The sequence below is a fragment of the Rasamsonia byssochlamydoides genome (genome assembly GCF_041956645.1).
Source record: "Rasamsonia byssochlamydoides strain NRRL 3658 unplaced genomic scaffold VTN77scaffold_61, whole genome shotgun sequence".
Taxonomy (NCBI): Eukaryota; Fungi; Ascomycota; class Eurotiomycetes; order Eurotiales; family Trichocomaceae; genus Rasamsonia; species Rasamsonia byssochlamydoides.
Window position 1 is genome coordinate 115,595 of NW_027192444.1, and position 24,504 is coordinate 140,098.

The 24,504-nt window shown below is 49.4% G+C and overlaps 9 protein-coding genes across 9 annotated transcripts; 3 read left to right on the top strand and 6 right to left on the bottom strand.

Moving 5' to 3' along the window:
* Window positions 1-699: 699 nt before the first annotated feature.
* VTN77DRAFT_7583 (uncharacterized protein) lies at window positions 700-3,716 on the top strand (the record flags this gene model as incomplete). The annotated part of the gene is made up of 4 exons (XM_069423987.1): window positions 700-759; window positions 823-1,031; window positions 1,108-3,598; window positions 3,681-3,716. 4 exons carry the CDS (start codon window positions 700-702, stop codon window positions 3,714-3,716), a joined length of 2,796 nt encoding a protein of 931 aa, XP_069275352.1.
* On the top strand, window positions 3,717-4,175 carry VTN77DRAFT_7584 (uncharacterized protein; the record flags this gene model as incomplete). Its single annotated transcript, XM_069423988.1, has 1 exon — window positions 3,717-4,175. One exon carries the CDS (start codon window positions 3,717-3,719, stop codon window positions 4,173-4,175), a length of 459 nt encoding a protein of 152 aa, XP_069275353.1.
* Window positions 4,176-4,978: 803 nt separating this feature from the next.
* Window positions 4,979-6,161, bottom strand: VTN77DRAFT_7585 (60S ribosomal protein eL8; the record flags this gene model as incomplete). The annotated part of the gene is made up of 4 exons (XM_069423989.1): window positions 4,979-5,179; window positions 5,237-5,746; window positions 5,805-5,879; window positions 6,159-6,161. 4 exons carry the CDS (start codon window positions 6,159-6,161, stop codon window positions 4,979-4,981), a joined length of 789 nt encoding a protein of 262 aa, XP_069275354.1.
* Window positions 6,162-6,650: 489 nt separating this feature from the next.
* On the bottom strand, window positions 6,651-7,288 carry VTN77DRAFT_7586 (uncharacterized protein; the record flags this gene model as incomplete). The annotated part of the gene is made up of 2 exons (XM_069423990.1): window positions 6,651-7,142; window positions 7,220-7,288. 2 exons carry the CDS (start codon window positions 7,286-7,288, stop codon window positions 6,651-6,653), a joined length of 561 nt encoding a protein of 186 aa, XP_069275355.1.
* A 333-nt stretch (window positions 7,289-7,621) lies between these two features.
* VTN77DRAFT_7587 (uncharacterized protein) lies at window positions 7,622-8,685 on the top strand (the record flags this gene model as incomplete). The annotated part of the gene is made up of 2 exons (XM_069423991.1): window positions 7,622-8,163; window positions 8,247-8,685. The coding sequence occupies 2 exons, from the start codon at window positions 7,622-7,624 to the stop codon at window positions 8,683-8,685; spliced, it is 981 nt and encodes a 326-aa protein (XP_069275356.1).
* A 507-nt stretch (window positions 8,686-9,192) lies between these two features.
* VTN77DRAFT_7588 (uncharacterized protein) lies at window positions 9,193-13,727 on the bottom strand (the record flags this gene model as incomplete). Its single annotated transcript, XM_069423992.1, has 9 exons — window positions 9,193-10,309; window positions 10,369-10,564; window positions 10,621-10,836; window positions 10,899-10,996; window positions 11,059-11,213; window positions 11,271-11,846; window positions 11,898-12,589; window positions 12,658-12,839; window positions 12,898-13,727. 9 exons carry the CDS (start codon window positions 13,725-13,727, stop codon window positions 9,193-9,195), a joined length of 4,062 nt encoding a protein of 1,353 aa, XP_069275357.1.
* Window positions 13,728-15,185: 1,458 nt separating this feature from the next.
* VTN77DRAFT_7589 (uncharacterized protein) lies at window positions 15,186-16,801 on the bottom strand (the record flags this gene model as incomplete). Its single annotated transcript, XM_069423993.1, has 4 exons — window positions 15,186-15,506; window positions 15,576-16,553; window positions 16,622-16,651; window positions 16,733-16,801. 4 exons carry the CDS (start codon window positions 16,799-16,801, stop codon window positions 15,186-15,188), a joined length of 1,398 nt encoding a protein of 465 aa, XP_069275358.1.
* Window positions 16,802-18,366: 1,565 nt separating this feature from the next.
* On the bottom strand, window positions 18,367-20,691 carry VTN77DRAFT_7590 (uncharacterized protein; the record flags this gene model as incomplete). The annotated part of the gene is made up of 1 exon (XM_069423995.1): window positions 18,367-20,691. One exon carries the CDS (start codon window positions 20,689-20,691, stop codon window positions 18,367-18,369), a length of 2,325 nt encoding a protein of 774 aa, XP_069275359.1.
* A 311-nt stretch (window positions 20,692-21,002) lies between these two features.
* VTN77DRAFT_7591 (uncharacterized protein) lies at window positions 21,003-21,540 on the bottom strand (the record flags this gene model as incomplete). The annotated part of the gene is made up of 3 exons (XM_069423996.1): window positions 21,003-21,063; window positions 21,163-21,186; window positions 21,425-21,540. The coding sequence occupies 3 exons, from the start codon at window positions 21,538-21,540 to the stop codon at window positions 21,003-21,005; spliced, it is 201 nt and encodes a 66-aa protein (XP_069275360.1).
* Between the last annotated feature and the right edge of the window lie 2,964 nt (window positions 21,541-24,504).

A 24,504-nucleotide genomic window follows, 5' to 3' on the forward strand; every position in this document is an offset into this window, starting at 1 on the left:
CTTATGGATGGGTGGATTTTCTCGCCAAGAGAACAGAGTCTGACGACTAGATGCCAAAAAAGAAAGGCCTTAAAGACTGGGAAGCAGAACGGTCGTATCTGTCGTGAAAATCGTGGATAGGAAAGCCCGTGCGGTCGCAAGCAGCCGTCATTTCTTCGAGAGTCCAGGTTGACTTGGGCAACAGGCGGGGGGAGTTTTTGGGCATGGATTGGACTGTCCCGCGGGCATCTGGCCGCCAAGCCCGGCTTCCCCTGGGTGATGCGCCGCCGCCTTTTGTTGACATCCCCAGGTACTCTTCCCGTCGGTTAACCCACACAACAGCAGTGAGCTGACAGCATCCGAAAAGCTTGTTTTATCAGGCTGGCTGTCATTATAAACAGTTGACACTCCTCTACAATTCTCTCTCTGTTTTCCGTGCCTTTATGACAGCTCCCTCCATCCTGGCGTCCCCCGCCCGCAAACAATCTGCTGTCACAATACATTTGCTCTCCGCGCAATCCGACATAACTCCTCTTCTACCTTATTAGATATCAGGTAAATTCTCAAATCCTACCACAGGATGGCAGATCTTTGGCTCAGCTAATTGGTCGCATGTTACCTGTGTTGGCTTGTGTTCATTCCTCAGACCTGGAGTACTAATGAGATGACTTCTAGACAAAAACAGATTGGTAGTCCCTTCACTATCTGGGCCTCGCAACAATGGCGGACCAGGAGGAAGACTTTTCTTCTTTGCCCTTACCTGACAGGTTCACACACAAGGTTCGCGCTCACATATTGCGTGCACTGTCGCCGAAAGATCACGACTGATAGACCGTGCTGTAGAATTGGAAAGTGAGGAAAGAAGGCTACGAAGATGCGGCCAAACAATTCGAGAAGACTCCAGATGAGTCAGACCCCGTTTTCCGGCCATTTTTACAGGATCCTTCATTGTGGAAAGGGGCCGTCGGAGACTCCAACGTTGCTGCTCAACAAGAGGGTATCGCTTCCTATTGTTCGTTCTTGAAATACGGCGGTGTTCAGGCCTGTACGAGGTATTATATATCCCCCTGAGGGAGCATACCAGTGCAACCACAGACAAGTTGAAGAAACGCTGACGAGAATCTTCAGAACACGAGGGGCTGTGATCGGAGCCATTGTGGAGAAAGGTCTCCCTTCCACTCGTCCTGCTGCCAAGGCCAACTCTCTCGAAGCCCTGCTGCTCTGTATCGAGCTTGACAAGGCCGATCCCGTCATTGAAGAGCTACTTCCTGCGCTATCACATAAACAACCCAAGATCATCGCTGCAACTTTGGCTGCACTGACGGCCATATATCATAATTATGGCTGCAAGATCGTCGACCCGAAACCAGTTCTAAAGGCCTTGCCCAAAGTCTTCGGACATGCAGACAAAAATGTCCGTGCAGAAGCACAAAACCTCACCGTGGAGCTCTACAGATGGTTAAAGGAAGCGATCAAGCCTCTTTTCTGGGGCGAATTGAAGCCAGTCCAACAGCAAGATCTCGACAAGCTATTTGAAAATGTGAAGCAGGAGGCGCCTCCGAAGCAGGAGAGGCTGACAAGGGCCCAGCAGGAGGCGATGGCTGCTTCTTCCGCGGCCGCGGGAGATGATGGCGGTGAAGGCGAGGCTGGGGAGGAGTATGGAGAAGAAGATGGCGGCGAGGTCGATGCCTTTGACCTGGCGGAGCCGGTTGACGTGATGCCAAAAGTTCCGAAGGATCTCCACGAGCAGTTGGCTTCGACCAAGTGGAAGGACAGGAAAGAGGCTCTCGACGCGCTGTATTCCGCTCTCAACGTCCCCAGGATTAAAGAGGCACCATTTGATGAGATCGTGAAAGCCCTCGCCAAGTGCATGAAAGATGCGAATATTGCCGTGGTGACGGTTGCCGCAAACTGCGTGGATTTGCTGGGCAAAGGTCTCCGCAAAGGTTTCGGAAAGTATCGATCGCTGATCATGGCACCAATCATGGAACGTTTGAAGGAAAAGAAGCAATCCGTTGCAGATGCACTGGGTCAGGCCTTAGATTCGGTGTTTGCATCCACAAGCTTGTCCGAATGCTTGGAAGACATCTTGGAATTCCTGAAGCATAAGAATCCCCAAGTCAAGCAAGAGACGTTAAAATTCTTGATTCGATGTCTAAGGACGACGCGAGACGTGCCGTCGAAGCCAGAAGTCAAATCAATAGCCGAAGCCGGCACGAAACTACTGACAGAATCCAGTGAGGTCACTCGTTCTGGAGGAGCCGAAATTCTCGGCACTTTGATGAAAATCATGGGAGAGCGTGCTATGAACCCGTATCTCGACGGCCTGGACGACATCCGGAAGACAAAGATCAAGGAATATTTCGAGACAGCTGAGGTTAAGGCAAAGGATCGACCCAAGCCCATCGTCGGCCCACCGAAGGGGGCTCCAGCCCCAGCGGCCAAAAAGGCTGCTCCTGGAGCGAAGAAACCGGCTTTGGGCGTGAAGAAACCAGGCCCCAGCGCTGCCGCTCCTCCACCACCTCCTCCCGCTGAAGAGCCAGCTGCACTGCCTCAACAACCGAAGCCCGCGGCGAAACCAGGTCTATCAAAGCCTGGCGGTTTACCCAAACCTGGCGGTCTTGCTACCCCAGGCGCTGGGCTCAAACTTCAAAGAAAAATCCCCGGACCTGGTGGTGCGGCGCCTTCGCAGGGATCTCCACAGCGCCGTGTCGCATCGCCGCCGCTTGAAGAGCCTACTCCTGCTCCAGCGCCTCCAAAATTTGGCTTAGGTCGAGGTCTTGCAGGACGTCCGATAGCGAAACCGTCTGTGCCTGCTGACCCGGCTCCGGCTCCTGCTGCAGCTCCAGCCCCAGCCCCAGCCGTATCTGGTCTTTCAGCTGTCGAACGTGCAGAACTTGAAGAGCTTCGTCTTGAGAGGGATCGTCTCACTAAGATGGTCGAAGAGCTCAAGTCAGAGAAGGCAAGGCTTACGTCTCAGATTACTGAGCTCCAGAACCAAAATGCCCAACTCATCGAAGACCACACAAGGGACGTCTTGAATATCAAGGCGAAGGAGACGCAACTGGTTCGAGCTCGCAGCGATGCCGAGACTGCAGAACAGACTGTTCAGAAGCAGCAGCGCGAGATCGAGCGTTTGAAGCGCGAGCTAGCAAGAGCAGTCCGTGCGAGTGCGATCAGCCCGCCACCGAGCGTGCTTCCGGACGCCCTCAATATGGGCATCACCGACGCAGCCCCTTTGTCTCCAGATGCGGCTACTTACAGTAGTAATGGGTCTACATCTCGCGCAGGGCTTCATATGGGAACACGATTTGAAAGTTCACATCCCAGAAGCTATGTGTCTAGTCCAAGCGAGGATAAAGAAAACAACGGTTTGGAATCGCCAGGCCATAGCAGCAGGGACGGTGTCTTTGGGAGGAGGAAGCTCAGCCCTCCCATCGGCTCAAATTACTCGGGGCTAGGGAGCCCCAGCAGGCCTACTGTTGGCCGTTACGGTTCTGCCGGTAGCCACGTAGAGGACGGGCAGCAACCGATCACCAGGTCGACCGAACCGGCCGAGAATTGGAAGCGAGCGGCAGAAGTGACGAGTCAGCTCAAAGCCAGAATTGAGCAGATGAAGGTTGGTTTGGTACATCACCGTTTTCCTTGAACTCTGTACACCGATACAGCTGTTTCTGACATTTGAATGCAATGCAATACAGGCAAGGCAAGGACTCAATCGCCCTCCGGCCCATTAGATGAACCAACCAATTAATGAGATGCGACGACGTGACGTGCACGATACCGATACCATACCATACAGCCTCGATGGTTGTTCTTTTTTTTTTCCTTCGATTGTTGTTCCTATATCAGTTTCGAGACATTTCTCACCTCAGTGGGTTGGGCTAGTTGTTGGGTGCTTTTTAGGCTTTTGGGGAACTGGGTTTCATTCAGGTTTTTTTTTCTTTTTCTGTTCGGTCAATAAATCGAAGGGTCCTCCTTTCTACTTAGTAGTCTTGTTATTATTATTTTTTATTGTTATTGTTGTTATTATTATTATATTCTTCTTTTTTCTTGTTATTCTTATGTTTTTCTTTCCTCTGGTCCCAATAATACCCACGGTCTTTTCTTTCCACTTTTATTCCATTCATTCTCTGTCGAATTATAATATATTTAATATGATAACCGATGGATGGGTAGATGGTTGCAATAAATAATACCTATCATGCATGCAGTCCTACAAATTTTTTTTTCAATCAGTTCATACAATTACATCAGCGATACACAGGCAGGTCACCAAGTTATCCAAAACAGAACAGACAGCCGCTGAATCTATATATATAAAATTCAATATCTAACGATTACAGTATATCAGGAAGAGATCAAAAAGACTAAATAGATCTACGGGGCCTGACAGACTATATAATTATGTCCAAAACTTAGGCTGATTCCGTTGAGTTCTGCATCATTTATAATCTCCGGCATTCTGCAGGGAAGGCTCACTGAGACCTTTTGTCTCGAAAAGTGTCCGCAGGCGATTGACAGAAAGCTCTCAGGCGCCGACAAATCGTAATTAGATGGAGAAGGTATACGTATGTATGTACTACTTGTACAGTACTTGTGTGGGATTTACAGTGCAATATTAGGATGGGATGACTGGGCTTCTGCTGTCTGTTCCTATTACTCTACGTAGATACTTACGATGCGATACCGTTTTGTTTCAAGTTGGTGGAGGCTTGTGTTTTGTCTCTCTCTTAGAAATAACATTAGTCATCATGGGTATCTGCAATCCGAAATAAAGTCCGAAGAAAAAAAAGATAATTCAACGTAAATGCCTGTTTTCCCGATTTTTGTTTTCTCACTCAGAGAGAGCGACTGCCACCGAAGAAAGCTAGCTGTCCTCGCATACCTAAAGCTAAGGTTGTCCTGTCATGAGTCATGAAAACCAATCCTTTTTTTGACCTGACCACAACTCCAACAGCGAAAAAATTTTTTGCCTCAGGTAGAAAAGTGCTCATGCTTAGATCTTGACGCCAGATTCAACAGCCTTGCGCTTCTTCTCCTGGCGGGCAATGGCCTTGGGGCCCATGATACCACCACCCCAGTGGCGTCTCTTCTCCTCGTACTTGTCGCTGTAGCCCTCCTTGATGGCGGTGACGAGCTTGGCGAACTCGGACTGGTCCTCGGCGCGGACCTCAGTGATGGCAAGGACAGCGGCGGTCTGGCAGACACAATTAGCTAACGGCTCGGAAGGAATGTAGGATAATAGGAAATCTACCTTCTTGTGGACAACAGTTCCAAGACGAGCCTTGCCCTTGATGATGGCGTAAGGAACGCCCATCTTGCGGCACAGAGCAGGCAGGAAAACAACCAGCTCGATGGGGTCAACGTCGTGAGCGATCAGGACGAGAGAAGCCTTCTTGTTCTCGACGAGACCAACGACGTGGTTGAGACCGTACTTGACGGCGTAGGGCTTCTTGCTGACGTCCTCCTTCTTCTTGCCCTCGGCAACGGCGGTGGCCTCCCGGAGGAGACGCTCCTTCTTCTCAGCCTTGGTCTCCGGGCGGTACTTGTTCAGAAGCTTGAAGGTCTGGGCAGCGAGGTTGCGGTCGAGGGTGTTGCGGAACTGCGCAATCGCCGGAGGAACCTTGAGGCGGAGGTTCAAGATCTTCTTCTGGCGCTGCAGACGGACATAGGCGGGCCACTTGACGAAGCGGGACAGGTTGCGCTTCGGCTGGATGTCCTGGCCAATGCCGAAGTTGCGGGGGCGCTTCTCAATGAGAGGGTTCTACAGGGAAGAATTAGCGAAAATGTCAGAAACGGACAGAATTGAAACAAGAACATACCTTGGGCTTTTTAGTGGCGCCAGCCTTGCCCTGGGGGAAGGGCGCAGCAGCGACTTTCTTACCGGATTTGGGAGGCTGTCATTGAGAAAAGAAGATCAGCAAATCGTGTTCACACCAAAATGCTGCATCTTCTTTGAACTCTAGAGAGCACACAAGCGAGCATTTCTGCTACACTCATGGCTCAAGCCAAGTCATCACCGACGCAGAGCCCAGGTGGGCTAACTGCAAGATCGGCGGAATTGCTTCGAGACATGCGTCTTGAATTGAGATGATTTTGCTCATCTCAAAGAGGAAGACGTGTCGCAGAGCTCAAGAAGACTCTTTCAAGAGCCAGGTTCGATGTTATTAGCTTACCATTGTTGTCGAGAGAAGGCTGACCGCGGTGCTGAGGCGCTGGTTGACTGGAGGAGGACGAGAAGAAGAAGAAAATCCCAGGGCTCGCGATGATGGAAGAACGGCTTTCGTGGGCTGCGTTAGCGCGAAAAACAAGCGAGCGGCAGGTCGTCTCACGTGACGCATAGGGCATGACCCTACTGGCAACTCGGAAGAGCCGTCTGTATTAGTAAGCGACTCTATCCAAATTCGGGTTCACTTCAGTTGAAGGCAGTATCATGAACATGCGTTGAGAAGTGATAATGAATTTCCTTCTAAATCATAACCCTATTGCACCAATCGTAGAAACTAAACCATGCGAGTATCATATCGATGCCAAAGCAAAGTACTGTACAATACATACATAGGACGAACCCGTTCCTTCCGACCAAAACGCCAGACATGCAACGCTTCGAACCCATTATATCATGTACAATAACAGAAGTCATACCGTAGTTCCCAAGTTCCACGAGGTTAACGCCATCCTCCCAAGCCCGGTATACCAGCCGCCCGACTGACCGCCGAACTGGTGGCTTCCACAGCTTTCCTCTTGCCTCGGGAGCCCTCTTGGGCTCTGACGCCTTGCACGATCTTGTCCAGATTTGTCTCTACCACGACACCTCCGACAATCATCTCGCTCAGGGTCGCATGCATCGTCTCGTATCCGAAGATCAGATCCAGTTCGCAGACGTTCTCAAACAGGCGGTCCAGCGCCTCGACGAAGACTTGGATCAGATCGATCAGGGCCAACGGTGACTCTGTCGACGTCGAGATCATGATGAAATACAGAGTCGCATAGTTGCGATATGTGATTTGCGTCGGCGCATCGGAGGGCCCGCTAGCTGGGGATGATCTCGCACCCTGCGAGAGCAATGGCGGGAGGGGAAGGAAATTGCAGGCGGAAGGTGGACGCTGTGACACGAGGTGGTAGATCTGCGAGATGAGCTTCTGTTGTGTTTGTGTGTCCTAGACGTCCAGGTTAGTAGATATAGAGGAAGGGGAGAAAGAAAAGCTCAAAGACAAACTGGGAATTCGTCACATACAATCGGTGTATAGAATTTGGTCAGGCGCGGTTGCCCGCTGTTGTTGAAGACCAGAACGGCGTTGATCATTCTGTCGTATCTTTGGAAGAGGCAGTCGTTTCAACAATTCGTTCAACAGGAAGTAGTATCTCTGATGCCGCCGCGCTGAAAAATAGTAAACTTGATCAGAACAATCCGGAGCTATGAAGCGCCTATCGCAGTCAACAAGATGGTGGGGTATGGAATAGCAGTGTCCTGGCGCTGCTCCGCGGAGCTTTGGAAGGTGGCTCCAGCGTGCGTAAAACTGGGGAAGCTCCAGATTGCTTCAAGCCTCAAAAAAAGCTAAGTTATGCCGCACCCAAACAATTCCAAGTCTCAGCAAATCAATGATTTTTGATCTTATATGCTGACAGGTGTCTATCAATGATGGAAGGAGTGTACGTCTGCAGGGCTTGTCGTACACGTTTATCACTACTACCTCGCACCGCACGACGAGCTCTATCAACAACAACAGCCAGTCCAGCTTCCAACACCTCTGAGCAGTCCAAAATCCCATTGAGCTCCCTCACCCCGTCCGACCTTTCATACTACTGGGAGACCACCATCCCCGATGCATCGCAACTCGCCTACGCCGACAAATTCTTTGCTCCGTCGCGCCATTCGCCCGTCAAGCTCTGGTCCGCCAGCAAGTTCCGCACGCTGCCCCTCGAATCGATCGAGCCCGAGGTAGCGTTCCTGGGGCGGTCCAATGTGGGGAAGAGCTCCTTGCTCAATGCGATAATGGGGCAGGAGATGTGTTACACGTCTGCGCACCCGGGGAGAACGAGAGAGATGAATGCGTTCGGGATCGGAGGGACGAAAGGTGGAGAGTCGAAGATTGTCCTGCTGGATATGCCGGGGTATGGGAAGGCGAGTCGAGCGGAGTGGGGGACTGAGATTATGAAGTATCTGCAAGGGAGGAAACAGTATGTCTCTTAGCCCCTGCACTGTTGTCGTCTACTGAACTTTTTCGTTACGTGCGAAAGCTAATGGTCGTTTCTTTTCCCAGGCTGCGACGAGCCTTCCTGCTGGTAGACAGCTTGCATGGGCTGAAAGACAACGACAGGGACATTCTAGCATTATTCCGTCAATACGCCATCCCTCACCAGATCATCCTATCCAAAGTCGATCGCATCCTGGCCAAGAAGGGCAAGCCTATCAAAGGCGGTGTCACGGCCTCAAAAATCCAAGAATTAAGAGCGATACTGCATGGCTTAAGGCCGCAAGTCCAACCTAAGGGTCGATTAGAGGGCCCCGGTGCGTTGGGCGAAATCCTGACCTGCAGCGCCGAAACCCGGGTCGACAAGGGCAAGACAACACCTTTGGGCGTCAGTGCGATCCGTTGGTCGATTTTGACCGCTGCTGGATTTGGGGGCAGTGTGGAAGTGAAGACCGCACCACCGTCTCAAGCTGCGACTACGTTATCGAAGTCTGCGATTGCAGCGTAACACATACTGTACACCTTTGTAAAATAGAACTGATGCATGGGCTCAAGTGTATATTACCAATCTGGGACGACGTGACGATGATAATGATAATGATGAGATCTAATGACGAAGTACCAATTTGAATTGAGCCTTTTCTCTTTCGAATTAGATGGTTATGCCTATACGGGCGTGTTATCATCTTATGGTTGAGTGAAAAGGGGTAGATATAATACATTCATCGAAACTATATATTCTGAACGCGTAAGACGCTATCAACCCCATGCCTCCTCTTTTCCTTTTCTCCCCCGGATTAAATGAATATAAATGGTAATAATCATAGGATTCTCGCCTTGCACATCCCATCTCGTCTCTCAAGTCAGATTGCCCACAACATCTCATTACCTAATCTCATTCCCACGTCCATCAATTTCGTTGGTTTCAGTAGGGTGAACACTGACGCTTTCTTTTTTTTATCTACTACCGACAAATTTCGCTGCAAATTATTTAAACTCCCAGCGGGAGAATAAGCTAGAAAAAGTTTACGATGTCTTTAAACTCTTCGAGAAGGAGTGGGTCGATTCCCTCCCAGGGCGATGATGGATCTTGAGTTGTTGTATCATCCCCGCAAGACGGTTTCTCAGTTGTCTTCTGACCAAGGATGATGGCCTCTGCCGGTTCGTCATTCTCTGAAGCGCAGAAATCATCGTATCTAGCTCGTTTCCTGCTATTCTCACGACTGCTGTCATTTGATTCCTTGAGCATTTCTGCCTCTGCCTGCCGTTTATTATTAGGTGGCCTCGAATCTTCTTGTTTAGATGGATCATCAACTGCTGTCGTGGCATTATTATTATTGCTTGATTCGAGAGAGAAACCTAGGGCTGTCTGGTCTTCGAATTTCCAGTATGAATCGATGGGCTCGATTGAAGACGACTCGCACCTTGTATTTTTCTCTGTTGCACAAGTTCTTCCGACACGGACGTTCGTCTCGTCCCAGCACTTTGGGTTGTCGTTAGAATCGATTCCATCGGGCGACGATGAAGAAAGCCACGCATTGTTGATGTCATCGACGTTCTCATTGATAACAGGGGAAACAGCTTTTGGTGAGACCTTGTGACTGTCTTCTTCGCCTGGAGGCCGGCGGCTTGGACGCACTGACTTCGGGAAAAAGGCTGATGGAGATGGGAGATCTTCTAAGCAACTGTCGCTGTAGTCACTCGAACAAGGCTTCTGACCGGAAGGCAAGGATTCGTCTTGTACAATTTCCGGAGAGGACAAGAACTTGGCATGTCTCGTCGATGCTGGTTGTGAAAAGGCTAGGTCTGTCTTGGCCTTACCCAGTGCTCTCGATTCAGCAGAACCACTAATCATCGTTTTAAGCTGGCCGCCTGACTTGTTGGCGATCTGTGATGGAAAGAACCTGGGCTCTGGTTGCGTCATGTCAAGAAGCTCGATACTCTCTTCGGGTGCACGCTGTTCATCCGTCGTTGGATCACCCATGGGTGTTTCTTTCCTGCGTAAACTAGCAGACAGAGTCAACTGGTTGCTTTTAACTGTCTTCTGATTTTGACCGGCGACAGAAGCAGCTTGTTTCTTGTTCGCCTTCGGCGGTTTATCCAGTCCTTCTCGGCAGCAAAAGTGCTTACACCTAGTTGTCTGGTCAGTACGCTTCTTATACAAAATGAGATGATGGATCGGCTGCCGAACGCTGTCTTGTCCTTGCATTTATGATTGCACGCCCATTTACCATTGGAAAGGAGGACCGGCTGTTCGTAGTCATCGGCAGATTCTGCTTTCTCCCTTTTCAGAAAAGTATTCTCTCCCAGCTTCCGTTGTTTACTGCTTTTATCTTGTCGAGCGCACGGGGTTTCCTCATCGATCACCAGCCAATCGACGCTTTCGGCTGATAGATAGATGTGATCAGCAGAAGAATACCTCAGCCACGGAAAGAATTCCCACCTGCAGCAATCAAGTCTTCATCTGGGACATCTTCGTCATCAAAAATCTCGTCTTCCTTCTTCGACCTTCCTGTAGCCTTAGCTGTATCGTTACTGCGCCTTCTAGAGGTATTCATTGCAGGTTTTTCCGTCGATTTGCCTACATTCTCCGGGAGACTTTTCGGAAAATATGACTCAGGTATCCTTGGCCTTAGTTCTGCATATTGAACGGTCCCAGCTAAATTGGTTGATGTCAGCGATATCCCAGGGAAGTTTTGCAAAAGCTAAAGGCTGTCCCACCAATATCATCGCACATCACGTAGCACGTTATATGTTGGAAGGCGCTGGTCAACTCCGCACTGAGCATTATTTCGTGGCCATTCTGGAGTTTGTTCGCACTTCAAAAAATCAACATTGAGTAGTCCATAGAAAGAAGACCAAAGACATCCAGCGCTCGTACCTCATTCGCCGGAAGTCGATTAGATGGCCATCTGAGGTCTCCGCCAAAAAGCACACATACACAGGACGCCTTTGAAAGAAGACCGGAAGTTTCTCGTTCAGGAATCCGACGTCAGCCCTGAAATTGACCTTGACTGACTTTCCGGATTTTGTTTCCTGCACGAAAGTCAATAAAAAAAATCCTTGATCGTCACTGCGAATTCATATCCTCACTCTTCCCATCATCTTGATGGTTACACGGAGCTTGGGAAACTCGGCGAGTCTAGCTAAAACTTTCATGCCGAATGGAGGGTTTTTACTCAGAATCATCTCGATTCGATGTGCTTCGGTATCCTCTAACGCCTCGAGACTGGTGATTCCTGCCCCTGCAAGCTTTCTGACGGCGACGATACCGATCTGGTCTATCTGTTTCATCTGAAGCGGAGAGTTGTCCCAGACGCGAGCAGCAAAACTCCGTGCCAATTCTAACGCATTTCTCACCGAGATTCCATCTTCCAGGTGGATTTGGCAGTCGATGATACAGCGGATCAGACGGTTGATATGAGAGAAGACCAAAGTCTTGTCCTGCTGAAACGGTAGTTTGTGCTTCTGAAACTGTTCGTTGGGAGGAAATTCTACAGCCCCTAGTTCAGACTGAATGAGCAGCGATATCTTATGAGCTGGTAGGGCCACGTCGACTTTGATTGGGAACCTGATTCCGTTGGCACGGTTGATCTCCTTATAGAGCGACTTCTCGCCGGCCTTGAGGCGGACCTCGTGGAACTCGTCTGCTTGCGCAATCGCAGAAAGCTGGGAGATTTCAGTCTATATCGAGCCAATTCCGTCTCTGGAGGCACTTACTATTTCCGAAATCTTGGCTTTTCGTGGCAGAGAAAGAAGTATTCTCATTGTCTCAAACTTCACGTAGTATTTGGCCATTGCGTCACCGAATGGAGTTGACTTCAGCTTGCCCTCTGACGAGACCAGTCCGCAGTCCTGAAGGAGGGCGACGTCCTTCTCGCATATCTGGCGTAGCATCTCGTCTTCGTCTTTTCTGTCGGCATTTTCCCTGAGCTTGTAATGGGTAGGGTTTCTCCTCAGCCTCACAAAGAGGAAAGTCCCGCCAAGCCATCGGATGGCGGTTTCAATATCAGTGACGGTTCCAAGACCAATCTCCGCATTGAGATGGTTAATCAGGTTAAGATGCAAACAGCTCTCCAGTTGTTCTGATCCCGAAACGAGCTTCTCATAATGATGAACCCGCTCCTTCTTTGTCAAGATAACGGCCACAGCACTGTCATCGAATTGAGGCCTGCCTGCGCGGCCGAGCATCTGCATCATTTCCAGGCCTGAATATTCTTTGCAGCCACCGTCTTGCCAGCAAACTGTGTTTTTAACGATCACCAAGTGGCAAGGAAGATTAACCCCTACCGCAAGAGTAGACGTTGAGCAGATGATACTGATCTGTCCTTCTAGAAATCCGAGCTCAACAGCGTGGCGATCCTCACTATCAAGGCCGGCATGGTGAAACGCGACTCCGGAAGAGATGACCACTGCAAGTGAGTTAAATGAAAGAAAGTATATTAATGAAAGAATTGGGGTGTGCAGCCTCGAAGCGTACTTCTTAAGTCCGGATTCTTAACTACGAGCTGTTTGTTCCCAACACTCCAGAGTCTTCTTTGAGGAATCGTTTCAGACCACAGGTTGGCAAGATCCTTCGAAGTAGCAATGGCCGAGTTTCTCGTGCAACAAAATATCATTATTGGCTTCCTGTTAGAATGCTTGGCGATAATCTCAGGAAGTCTTGAGGCGAGAGAGTAAGCACGCAGTAGAGGAAACAATCGATAAAAGGTCCACCTACTTGGTCCCGCAGATTCTGTCGAACGCAAAATCGTTTCCATTCGACTGATATCCGTAAACAAACTTTTGAAGTTTCACCGGACGAAACTCCTCACCAAACAGCTCCCTGTGAGCGGGGAGATGTTGAAGTGTGGCATCCTTTCCAAGCCAGGTCGCAATATCTTCTGAATTGGGTATTGTAGCACTGAGTGCAATGAAACGCACGTTAGACCCAACTGATTTCATACGGGAAACCACGGCCTCCAGCACTGCTCCTCGGCCCTCGTTCAGCACATGGACCTCGTCGATGAGGAAGAGTTTGACTAGCTGCATCAGTCGTGCATGATCTCTCCACTTTCTTGTCATGCTATCCCACTTTTCCGGCGTCGTAATGATGATACTCGCACTTTGGATGGACCTGAGTTGCGAGTAGTCAGTGTCGCCCGTTAATTCAGCGCACTGGAGACCCAAGGAGGTCAACTTTGCTGTCCAGTCGCGGAACCGCTCCGCACAAAGAGACCTGGTCGGAGCCTGATAAACCACCTTGAAGAGTCCGTCCTTCAAGTTATTGACTAGGCGGCAAATCGCCAGTTCCATCACGACAGTCTTGCCGCTGCCTGTCGGCGCTGAGACCACAACATTGTAATCGTTTTGATAGACATGCTGGAAGCATTTTGACTGGATGACATTGAACACAGGGAAAGAGAAAAGAGACCGGAACCGATCCGGAAGTTCATGTGTGGAGATCAAAGGTATTCCCTGGACCACGGGCGGTGCATGACTTAGGGAAATTTGACGAGGCAAACGAGGAGAAACGGCAGCTGTACGAGTCTCTACAGTCCGTTCGCTCATGAACTGGCCCGACTCTACATCTTCAGTAGATAGCAAACGTCGACTACTTTTGAAAAATGAACTGGACGCCGAAGAATTTTCAGCTTTCTTATGTGGCCCAAACCGATTCAATGGGCTTGACTGAAATCCTGAATCCGAAGAACTAGGTTCCCGCGGCGGAAGGGGCGTGATTCGAGAAGCAGATGCTACACCATCAGTAATGAAAGTAGCTGGAAACGGATTCGTGGGGTGACAGGCTCAAGGAAGACTTGAAAGGAAAAGGCAAGAAATATCAAGAGCTGGTGATCACACACAATCTTCCAAGAAACGAGAATTCAAGTTCTTCGCAGGCGTCAGAAAGGCGTTCAAACCATCCGCTGCAGACGGATTATTGTCGACAGCCGAGAGAGACTGCAATCCATCGAACTCTTGTTCTTCACCTAATTGGGCCAATAGTTCACGATCTTGAAAAGGAAGAGAGGATCGTTAGATATGCGTTTCTGTGGACCGGGGGGAAGCAAAAAGGAGAGAACGCCCACCGAATGTGTCAAATGGGAGATCTTCCACTGGAGGAAGAAACTCTCGGTCATTTGAGCGACCACCCGTGTGATGTCCTCCCGGCATAATTGAGTCTCTTGGATGAGTAAAGCCTTCACGATGATGATGCTGCCTTGGAAAATCAATGCTTCTCGGTATACTCGAGCTGGGAGGTACATACTCGTGCTGTCGTCTCGCAGGAGCGTTCTTGAAGGGATGGAAAGGAGATGAACGTCTTTCTTTTCTCATCCTTTTTCTCCTTTCTGCTTCTAGGGATCGTCATGGAATTGACATATGAATCACATTATATTGAGCAAATCAAACAAGATGTGTTCTGTTGAGGTATGAAGAAGGCATCGGGAAGACTCAGTAGCGAAACCACGTGCCCCATCCCAACACGGTCAGGAGAACGACTGCCAATTACCTACCGGGGGATAAGGGTGGAAGAGGAAACAACTAGAATCAAAATCACACCGGGTTTCTATACAAATATCAAGAAAATACATAGCCTCACAAACGACACCGTGAATCATTAGCAACTTGCATCAAACATCCGAAACTCCTCGGCTTACTTTTTGCCTACCCCTGACCGAGCATGTTTCTGTCAGACTGACAGGAATGGAACGAGACCTCCAACCTGACGCTTTCCCCATATCCCATGCAATTTTATACGTAACAACCGGGCCAAGACCGGACTCTTTTCACCACTCCAATGCAGATACAACAGAACAGAAAAAGAAAACACAGGTAAAAATGGAAATAAACCGAGACGAGGTTTCATAAAGCCCCAAATGGGATGGAACACAAGTGATTCTGACTGTTCTGAAGCGAAACCCGTCGCTTCTTTTTTCTTCCTTTGCCTCTTCCTCCGCTATAGTATCCCGACTTGTATAGTGAATCGTGTTAGGCATGCATGAATAAATGAGTCGTCGCTGATTTAAATCATTCTTGAGGATTCTTGGTGAAGTAACCTCCACTGGCATTTCGAGTCGTTCCCACCCTGGAATGGTGGATCGGAGAGGTCGGTCGGGAAGTCGACAAACCTGCAGAGCCAGACAATAATGGTGTAGTTGGAAGTTTGATAGAGAAGTCGTTCGGAGGAGATAAGACTGTAGGTTCCGTCTCTCCATCCTCGTCTTTCTCGTAATTCTCGATCCGAATCGGCGGCGGACGCGTTGCTTGACCCTTACCAGAAATAGGACCAGAAGTCTGGTTGCCGTAAAGATAGGTGGCAGCCAGAACAACGGCGGCACCGATGGAGAACTGCAGTCAAGTAATAAGCATTAAGCTCACAGAAATTGGTCCAACTGAGATCAGTTGCGATACACTTACATTAGCTGTCAGCTGCAGGTCAAACAACCAGAGGCTCGCCAAAGTGCTCAAGATGATGCTGGCGCCCGTGGCCAAGTTCTTCGCAATTCGATCGGCGTAAGCGATGGAGAAAGCAGCAGCAATGCCGCCCGAAGCCTGGATAGTAATGGTTGACCAGACAGCCCAGTTATACCCATCGAAGAAGCCCTGATTGGCAATCTTTTCGCCATCAAAAAAGATCACGCCGATAAAGAGAGCGGGGAATATCGAGTAGACAGCCAATTGCACGTTCCGAATCCACAAAGACGTTTGGGTAGTACTGTCCTTGAACACTTTCTCCAAATATACATTTGCAAATCCGGACGCCACACAGGCGCCAACGGTTGCCAGCAAGCCGACAGCGCTGTTGAGTGGAGGATGTTCGAGGAGTAAATCCTCCTCTATGCCCTCATACGTCGCGGATCGTTTTCGGAGGCGTGCAGCAGCAGCTCCTCCCATTTGCTTCCATTCCTCGAGAGACCTCGGAAAATATAGGTGGGCGCGTTCATCCCTTACAGATATGGGATCTGAGGGATTGTCGGGTAATTGCACGAGAGCAATGCCTGCGACAAGTAGCAGTAGGATAGCCCATTTACGCGGTGAGATACTACGTCTCAGCAAGAACAGGCCGAACAAGGCTGTCGACAGGAGTTTGAGTTGATAGGTGACCTGGAACGTAGCGGCTTCCAGGTTGGAGAGTGCAATATATTGCAGCGAATTCGCCAGGGTATATAGGCTGGCGGGGATGGCAAGTTTCCAACTATCACCAGAGAACACGGAGCTCGAGAGGGAGAAGAAAAGAGAGGTTGCTGGCATCGACGGAGGAACTCTTTTTGAAACCTCATACAGCGCCATTGTCAAGGAGATTGCAAGCTTTATGACCTCATTGAGGAAAACCGCGGTAGAGGTCAGGTATCGTTTCCCGCCAACAGCGGGCATAACTCGAGAATAATGAAGTAGCTATGTCACATGCATGAATTAGTGTCCTCAGATATTCTCAATTGTTACCTCCGATGACGGCTACCTACCAGGACAAAGGCAGTATATTGTATTGTCAACTACCGATCTCATTAGCGCGAACTCCCCACTGCGCGATTGAGCGCGGAAGAACACTCGGACGAAATAGGGCGATTCCATACCAGAACAAAAGAGATATGGCGGAGGGGAATACTCGTCCACGAGGACGAGCTCTGCGGGCCTTCCCCCATGTTGATACCGTTAACTAACCACCCCGAAGCGATATTTCTTTATTGCCCCTCGTTCGGTATTGTAGTGAGGTCAGGACCGCAAAAGAAAATGACGGAAATTATTTGCGCATGAAGTCAGAACTCCTGCCCGTCGATTCACACCTCGCAACAGCCAGGTTGCAGCAGGTGTTGGAGGCAGGTCAAAGTTGAGTGAAGAAGAACGTCTTGTGTGGATGGGTGCGGTGTGACGTTCGCGGTGCGAGCTTGACGCAAGGTCCAAGACCCGGTCGGTAGCTTAAAAAACAACCTTAGGTACTGGAAAGTCTAATGAGAGTAAGGAACAGTTAGACGAAAGAAAGACAATTCAGAGAAGGGAAAAAAAAAGGAATGGAGTTCGATCTTGTTTGTTTACTTACTCATGCGCTCACTATATTTTCGAGGTCTCCTGGATCCTCCTGTGTGGCGGGAGAATGCACATCGTCCTATTAATTTAAAACCTGGCGGTTGAGGACGGAAGGAAGAGCGGCCGATCTGGGGTAGGCACTAGGATTAGTGAGGAGGGGCTTCCCCTGCCTGAGCCTTAGTAAGTTAGGGCTTTAGGCCTGTCGCAATGGTCAAACACCTGCCAGTCCAGACTCGATTCGAGACCGGAAAGGGGTCCCTAGGCCGGGTATTTAATTAACCTACCTACTGCCTAGGTAACCTTATTGCAATAATGCCCAGCACCACCAAACGCCCTGGGCCGAGGTCTGAACGGACCCGGATAATTCCGCCCTCTACACAGTATCTGTACTGGCGTCGTCCGTGCAGACATGCAGATGCTCAACGTGGCTTCTACTAGCAAGGACTGGGTAATCGTTACAATCTACTCTGTAGACGCTTCATGGGTGGAGAAGCAATACGTCATGTTACCAATCGCGGTAATATCGTGGGCACCAGATTCTTCACGCTTAACAACTTGAATGGGACAGTAGTCTTACTATTCGGGGCAAGGAAGAAATTAGTGAGAAGCTTATGGCCATGTAATTCCAGAAACACTCCTGAGGGAGAGATTTAAGGATAAAAAGATTGGGAAAATAGAAATTAAAACATAAAAAAAGATATAGATAAGCGAGACTGAACAACCAGAGCGCTCCCATTGCAAATGGTATTACTGTTTAAAAAAATCCTCTAGTTGTATGTATGGTACATACAAATCCTCTCCCAAATTTTACAATGCAATCCATGTGCAGAAACAACAAAAGAGACCGAGAGAGAAGAAAAGAAAAAAAAAATAAATCAACAAAAGAAGAGAAAGAGAGGATGTGAGAAAAAAAAAAAGATAAATAAATAAGAGAAGAGAATGTATGTACAAGAATGAGCATGGTTTAAACATTAAGAACATCAGCATACGTAATTTGGAGAGAACCTGAAATCATTAGATGGACCATGGCGACTGCAATGCTGGGAAAGATCTCACAAAAGTATTACCAAGATGTGAAAATAAAAAAAAAACCGAAAAGAGAATAAACGATCGATAGAGATACTTGAACGCTTCATAATTGTACATAATCCACATGAACGAAATTCGGGAAAGAAGGGCTGCCTCAATGTGCGATAGCAAGGTCGGCGGAATCTCGACTCCACTTGATTGCCCACAATGGGTATTCCTGCTCCTGTCCCTTGGTGTCCCCCGATTCTCCCAGGACAATAGCCTCACTACTATCAGTTCGCCTTCTGGAATGGCGTCGCGCCGGTTCTGGGACCGGGGGAGGTGCAAAGGAAGGCGGTGGGTGCGGCGAGAAGCGATGAATGGGGAGAGTCGGCGTCAAAGGAGAGGCGTAGCCGGTAGAGGGAGAGGAGTGTGTATCGGAATAGACTAGGCTGACACGGGGAGAGAGATTGGAATTATCGAGTCTCTGTTCGGTATCAGACGACGCTCCCAACATGGAGCCTTCATTTTCTTTGGAAGGTGCACCTTGATCCGGCGACGTCGCCATTCCCCGAGGGGATGGCATCCCCATACTCAGTCGTAAGAAAGACGTGTCGGTGTTGTGGACGGAATCATGCGATCGTGGGGGTTGGGGTGGCGGCGACAACAAAGCGGAACCCGTCTCCGAATCCTGCAGTTCATTGAAAAGACTGGGCGTGATCCTTCCATTTCGCTGGCGCATAGCTTCCAGCCAGGATTCCTCCTGTCGGGTCACAGCAATAATACGGCTTCGTCTGTTCGACGAATTAGAGTTGCTATACAGTGGTTGGCGCGGAACGATTCCTTCGTGGAAATCGTCGGGCTCCGATATCGTGGGGACGATACTCGAACCGCGGGACTCCCTCTTCTTCGCCGACTGAGAAGATCTAGCGGTCGAGGGTGAGAGCGGCACATTGCGACTTCGGGTTCGGCTCCTCGATGCGTGGCGAGATCCAGAACTGCTGGTAGAGTACCTTTTGTCAAGGCGAGTCAAGGTAGGACCCTTGGTGGCCATGACAGCTTCTGCGGTACAAATCTCTGGCTCGAAATCGTCGTATGTAGCCACACTGTCCCGCCGCAAGTCAACTCCCGGCGCATTTTGCTTCGCCGGCTCCTCATCATCGTCCTCATCTTCATCTTCTGAAGAGGACAGACAAAGGACGCTGGACTTGGTAAGATCCGAGTTCATGAGGGTGCTGTTGCTTATCTTTTTCGACACAGTCTTCTTCACACTGCTAGTCAAACGTGCATCCGGATCGGATTGCCATGCTTGGAGAGAGCTTCGAATGCGGCTGGAAATGGGCGTCATTGGCTTTGGACTCAGATGCGTTTCGACGCTGCGAGAAGTGTAAGAGGCATTGGACGATAATCTCTTGGCAGAATCATCCGAGGATTTCGAATATCCGATTCTCTGCTGTATGCTCTTTTGCGGTTGAGATCCCAAGTCCTTGGACTGACGACGCTCTGACGGTGGCGATGGTATGGTGGTAGAGCCTTGAGGTTGACCGTCTATATCAGAGAGCTCAGCGGGGTCGACTCCATCCGCACATCGGATGGCTCTCTCCATTTGAACATCAAACCAGTCCATAGCTTTTCGCTCCGGCATTGGCGGCAGTGGACCGTCTTCGGGGATCCTTGCCTCCAGCTGCTTCCGACTGTTGCTTCTCGATCGGGTGTCTGCTTTTGTAAGTTTATTTGCCGCGGAAGAGGTTCTCTCAAACTTTCTCGGCTTGCCAAAATTGTAATCATCGGCTACCGGAGAAGGGGAGTTCGTGTATCGCTGGGGGGAAAGGAGTGGCGCCGGGACAGTCTTTGGTGCCTGTACAGTCTTCGGCTTTGGAAAGAGAAGAGAAAGATCAATCCTATTCGGCCGCATCTTCCGTCTCGTTTCCTTGGTTTGGTCCCTTTTCTGAGACGTTTCGTCAAGCCTTGAGTTTTGAGATCCCGGCAACCTGATTCCTCTCGAGTTATTATTATCAACACCGTCGTAAACGAGGTTTGGCTGTGACTGGGATTCGAAGGCCGATCTCTGCGCCTCGGGGACAGAATGCAGTTCGGACCAGGAGCCCGACTTGCGTACCTGACGTGTCTCGGGTGGGAAAGGAACGAAGGAAGGTTGGTGGGCTCGATAATTCTGACCAAGTAAAGGCGACGAGGCTCGTACACGGAGTTCATGAAGAGACGGAGGGTCTGGTTCCGGTACCAAGGCATTGTGCAAGTCCTCTGTTTCCCCCTTCGATTCCAAGATACTGTTCATACTTGGTCCCCCATTGAGCTTCTTGGGACCAGGCTCTTCAGTGCCGAGTATTTTCTGTGCCTTCCGGCTCTTGTCGGAAACACCCAACGCCTCCCGACTGTTCACCTGAGACACTGACCGCTCACTTGGTGTTGTATATGCACCGATGCTCGATGTTCGCGCCGATATTGGGAATGGAGCCCTTGCAGCTGGCTGCCTCGCCATGATTGGGTCCCTAGCGCAGATTCAGAGAATCGGGAGAGTTCTTGGATGCCAGAAGCGCTCCCAAAGGAGGGTTGATGCGTCAAGTTCAGAAGTTTGACAGGAAAAAGGAAGGACGGTAGGAAGGAGGAAAATGCTTATAATGATTATTCAAAACACGCGGCTGTACCTGGCGTCCTCCACCTGGAACCACGGAACGCTATCCGACCGTTACCAAGGATTTCGTCGAGGACTCGGCAACTTGGAAGGCGAGGAAGTCGATTCGAGAGCTGCACGAAAAAATGTGTAGGCAATGATTATCGAAAGAGCATGTCTTAAAGAGAAAGAAACGGTGGGAATTGGATGAGGTTGGTGAACAGAGGCAGTACGAAGAACCTGCAGGCAAGGTCATTAGATGTGAACAAGTCACCGCTGCTTCGTATACCACGGCGGAGCAGATTTCTCGGGACTTAAAGGAGCAATGATCTGACGTACCGACTCCCTGGAGCAATAATAATACTGGACTATTATTATTCGATGGAAGGCCAATGGAAGAATCGAACCATCAGCGGCTGACAGTAGGCTGGCGGCTGTTGAATTTTAATCATGGATGGGAACAATCAACGATGACATTAAAAGACGACGATCACTCGGGCGCCATCATCAGGATGCTATCATGCTACTGGTTCTAGAGGATTAGTTGTTTGTCTAACTAGGCAGGGTTCACCTACCAAGAAGACCAAACTGTGGATCTTACTGACGAATCTGCGCGGCGCACTCGCGGCTCCGAGAGGGAGAGATGACAAAAAGGAGTCCGGAGTGAACCGGACGCGCGACCGCCGAGTGGCTAGCGTGGACGAGTCCACGAGACATCAAAGTTTGGTAGCTCAGGCATCATGGATCAAGGACTCCGGATGTCGGCGACTTGGCGTGTTGGTGGGAAAATAGCGGGAAGTTGAACACATGGGCCCTTCGTTTAGGTTGATGAAGTCCGTGGGAAAGGGGGAGCCGGACCACATTTGTGGAGAGCTATGGTAACTGGGATAAGCTGGCGCTAGTTAAGTGCATTTAACAGGACTTAGACTTATCTCACTCCTTTTCCAGGGAGTTGGCTTTGTACAGAGTAGGCTTGCACAGAGTCGTTGTAGGAGTCGCAAGATAATAGTTGGGATTGCCGTGTCCAAAGCTCTGTGCGTTCAGTTGGTCTTTCCTCGTGTTCTGCGTGAGTCCGTGACTGCTGACACGTGCAAGTTAGCAGCCTCCATCGCCTGCGCTAAACGAGTGCATACATGAAACTTAGCATCCAAGCCAGAGAACGACTTTCCCCTGTCTTTCCTCTTTCTCATTCCCCCTTTTCCTCTCCACAGCAATTCAAGAAATCGGGTCCCATGACCACATGGGTAACTGCGAACATGTTCGGTGTTGAGCACTGTCATTCCTAAGTCATCCTAACCCCTTATGTCTGTGCTTTACGGAGTGCTCTATGCTGCTCGATCAGTTCCAACAACTCCACGATCACCAATACGTCTGCTAACAGCCTGAGCCACTCATTCATCCCCCAACAACGGACAGTCCTCGAGGAGTCGACTCCATAGTCTTATTATTCAGGGACGGGCCGATGCAGCAGCGGATTAGGTGAGACCAACACCAACGGCCAGCTCGGGCAATTAATTTAGGTAGATCGTTTTAACGCTGCGGCCTTGTGACCAGTAGTCAATGCCACGAACAATCCTTTGCTTCTCACGTGTAACCATTTGTTCCCTTGAGGGGTAACAACGTTCTCGCAGTCCCCGCAACTACCTCGGCAGTCTCGAATGCTTAAACAATCTAGACATACGGAGTACTCCGTAATCTGTACTCTGAACGCTCTTCGGGGCAGTTCTTGAAATCTGACACACGGGACGGATTACACAAACACGTCTGGAATCATGGATCTTTGCCTGTTCAGGATAGGGCAGAAATGCTACAATTCAAATAGGGACTGCATCGTGTGACTTAAGCCGCGATGTCAGCAGGGGCAGTGCATAGTCGAGTGGATTCCAATAATGACGAACAGACGGTAGGGCCTACTCCGTGCTCAAGTGTCGATCGGCCTGTATCCTTGCTCTGGCTCGGTGGATCTGACTACGACCAGGATCCCAGTCCAGATCAGGACATCTATCGCCTGCATGTCAGGTTCCCTGAGTCGCAAACTTGCAGTCTGTGCAGCATAGAATCATCATGCAAGTGTTTGCCCAATCAATCCATCTCCACTTGCCGCTGCATCGCACGGAGTATCGCAGAGTGCGGAGACACTGCTGGGTTAGCTCCAATTTTTTCCATGCCGCCCTTTTCTGTCTATTGACACTGCAAATCTCGAGGTTCTCCGCAACACGTCCTCGTACGCTCTCCAGCTATTTTCTGGAAGTCCAGTCAAAGTGGTGAGAGTCACCTTACTGCCATTAACTAGTTCTTTTTCCGCCAATTTTGCGGTTGTCAGAGACGAAGTCCACTACCACCCCGTATTTGCGAAGATAATGCTTGGCTAGCAGGCTGCTAACTTGGGCCTCGCCCGTGCACGAGATGATGTTCCTGATGTTCCCCACCGATGGCAGCACTATCAGGGGAATGTGTCATTCTGTCAGAACAAGCCAAAGTCAAAACTCGATTGACCATTCCAAGATTCCAGGAACAGCCGATCGATCGTCCAATAAGAGTGTGATCATTATATCCGGATTCGTCGTCTCCACGGTCTATCAGAGTCAGCAGACAGAATAGGTTAGTTCTCGCAGATCACTGTCTCTGCATCTCATAAAAATAACTACCTAGGCACCTAATATAAGCTATCACTGAGCTCAGGCACTCCATACTCTGTTAGGTATGAATTATTATATCAGCTTTGACGACTAGTTCGGTTCGGAGTGATCTCCGAGGTTGAAAGAGGATACAGACAGTACCTAGATATCTAGGTAGTACGTATCACCGATTGTTGTCTATTAGTAAGTTAATCTTACGTCCCCAATTTTTCAGTATCTGACCGAGGTTGACTACGTATGTACTTCTGTACGGCGGACTGGATTCATGATCGCCAAGAGTCCCAAGACTAATGATCGACGAAAGAGCTCACTGTTGATGTTGATATGCATTAAACTTCCCCCGTGGAGTCCCATCATCGATAGACTAGACTCCATACTCCATCATAACCTGAAGTCCATGTCACAATGATTTGTCATAATAGATCCCATATTCTTGGTCGGTCCCCAAGAGCAAAAAAAAAAAAGAAGGAAAAGGAACAGAGGGAGATCTCCAAAAATCGGGGAGAGTCCTAGAGTTACCAATAGACTGGGCATAGTTTAATAGTCATCGTTAGTCTGGCGGGATAGGATCATACATAGGAGTCCCACGAGTCATGCCCCACAGTACTATGTGTTGACCAGCATCTGACCCGTGCGCCACGGCCAAATAGATGGGTCGGGTCGATCGATTTTGAGGTCCTTGCTGGGTCCTCCCTTTTTTTATATATACTCTTTCTCTTTTCTGTCTGTAATTTTTTTGTCTTGGCATCTTAAAATTGGAAGTTAAATGCTATGTGACATTAATAGTTTAATTTAATTAGGTAGTTACTGCTCAGCGGATAGATAAGAGATAGAGACAAAAAGGCAGAGGAGAGAAACCCATTTGCATACGGGGTAACTAGATTCACGTTCGATTTGAGTTACCAGTTCCTTTTCCACATCTGCCCAAATTTGTGACACGGACCAATTAATCGATCAATGATCTAAATATAAATAGTAATAATAGGGAGTAATACTCCGTACAGAATTGAGAGTTGGCTTCTGCGTATCTATTATCTTATTA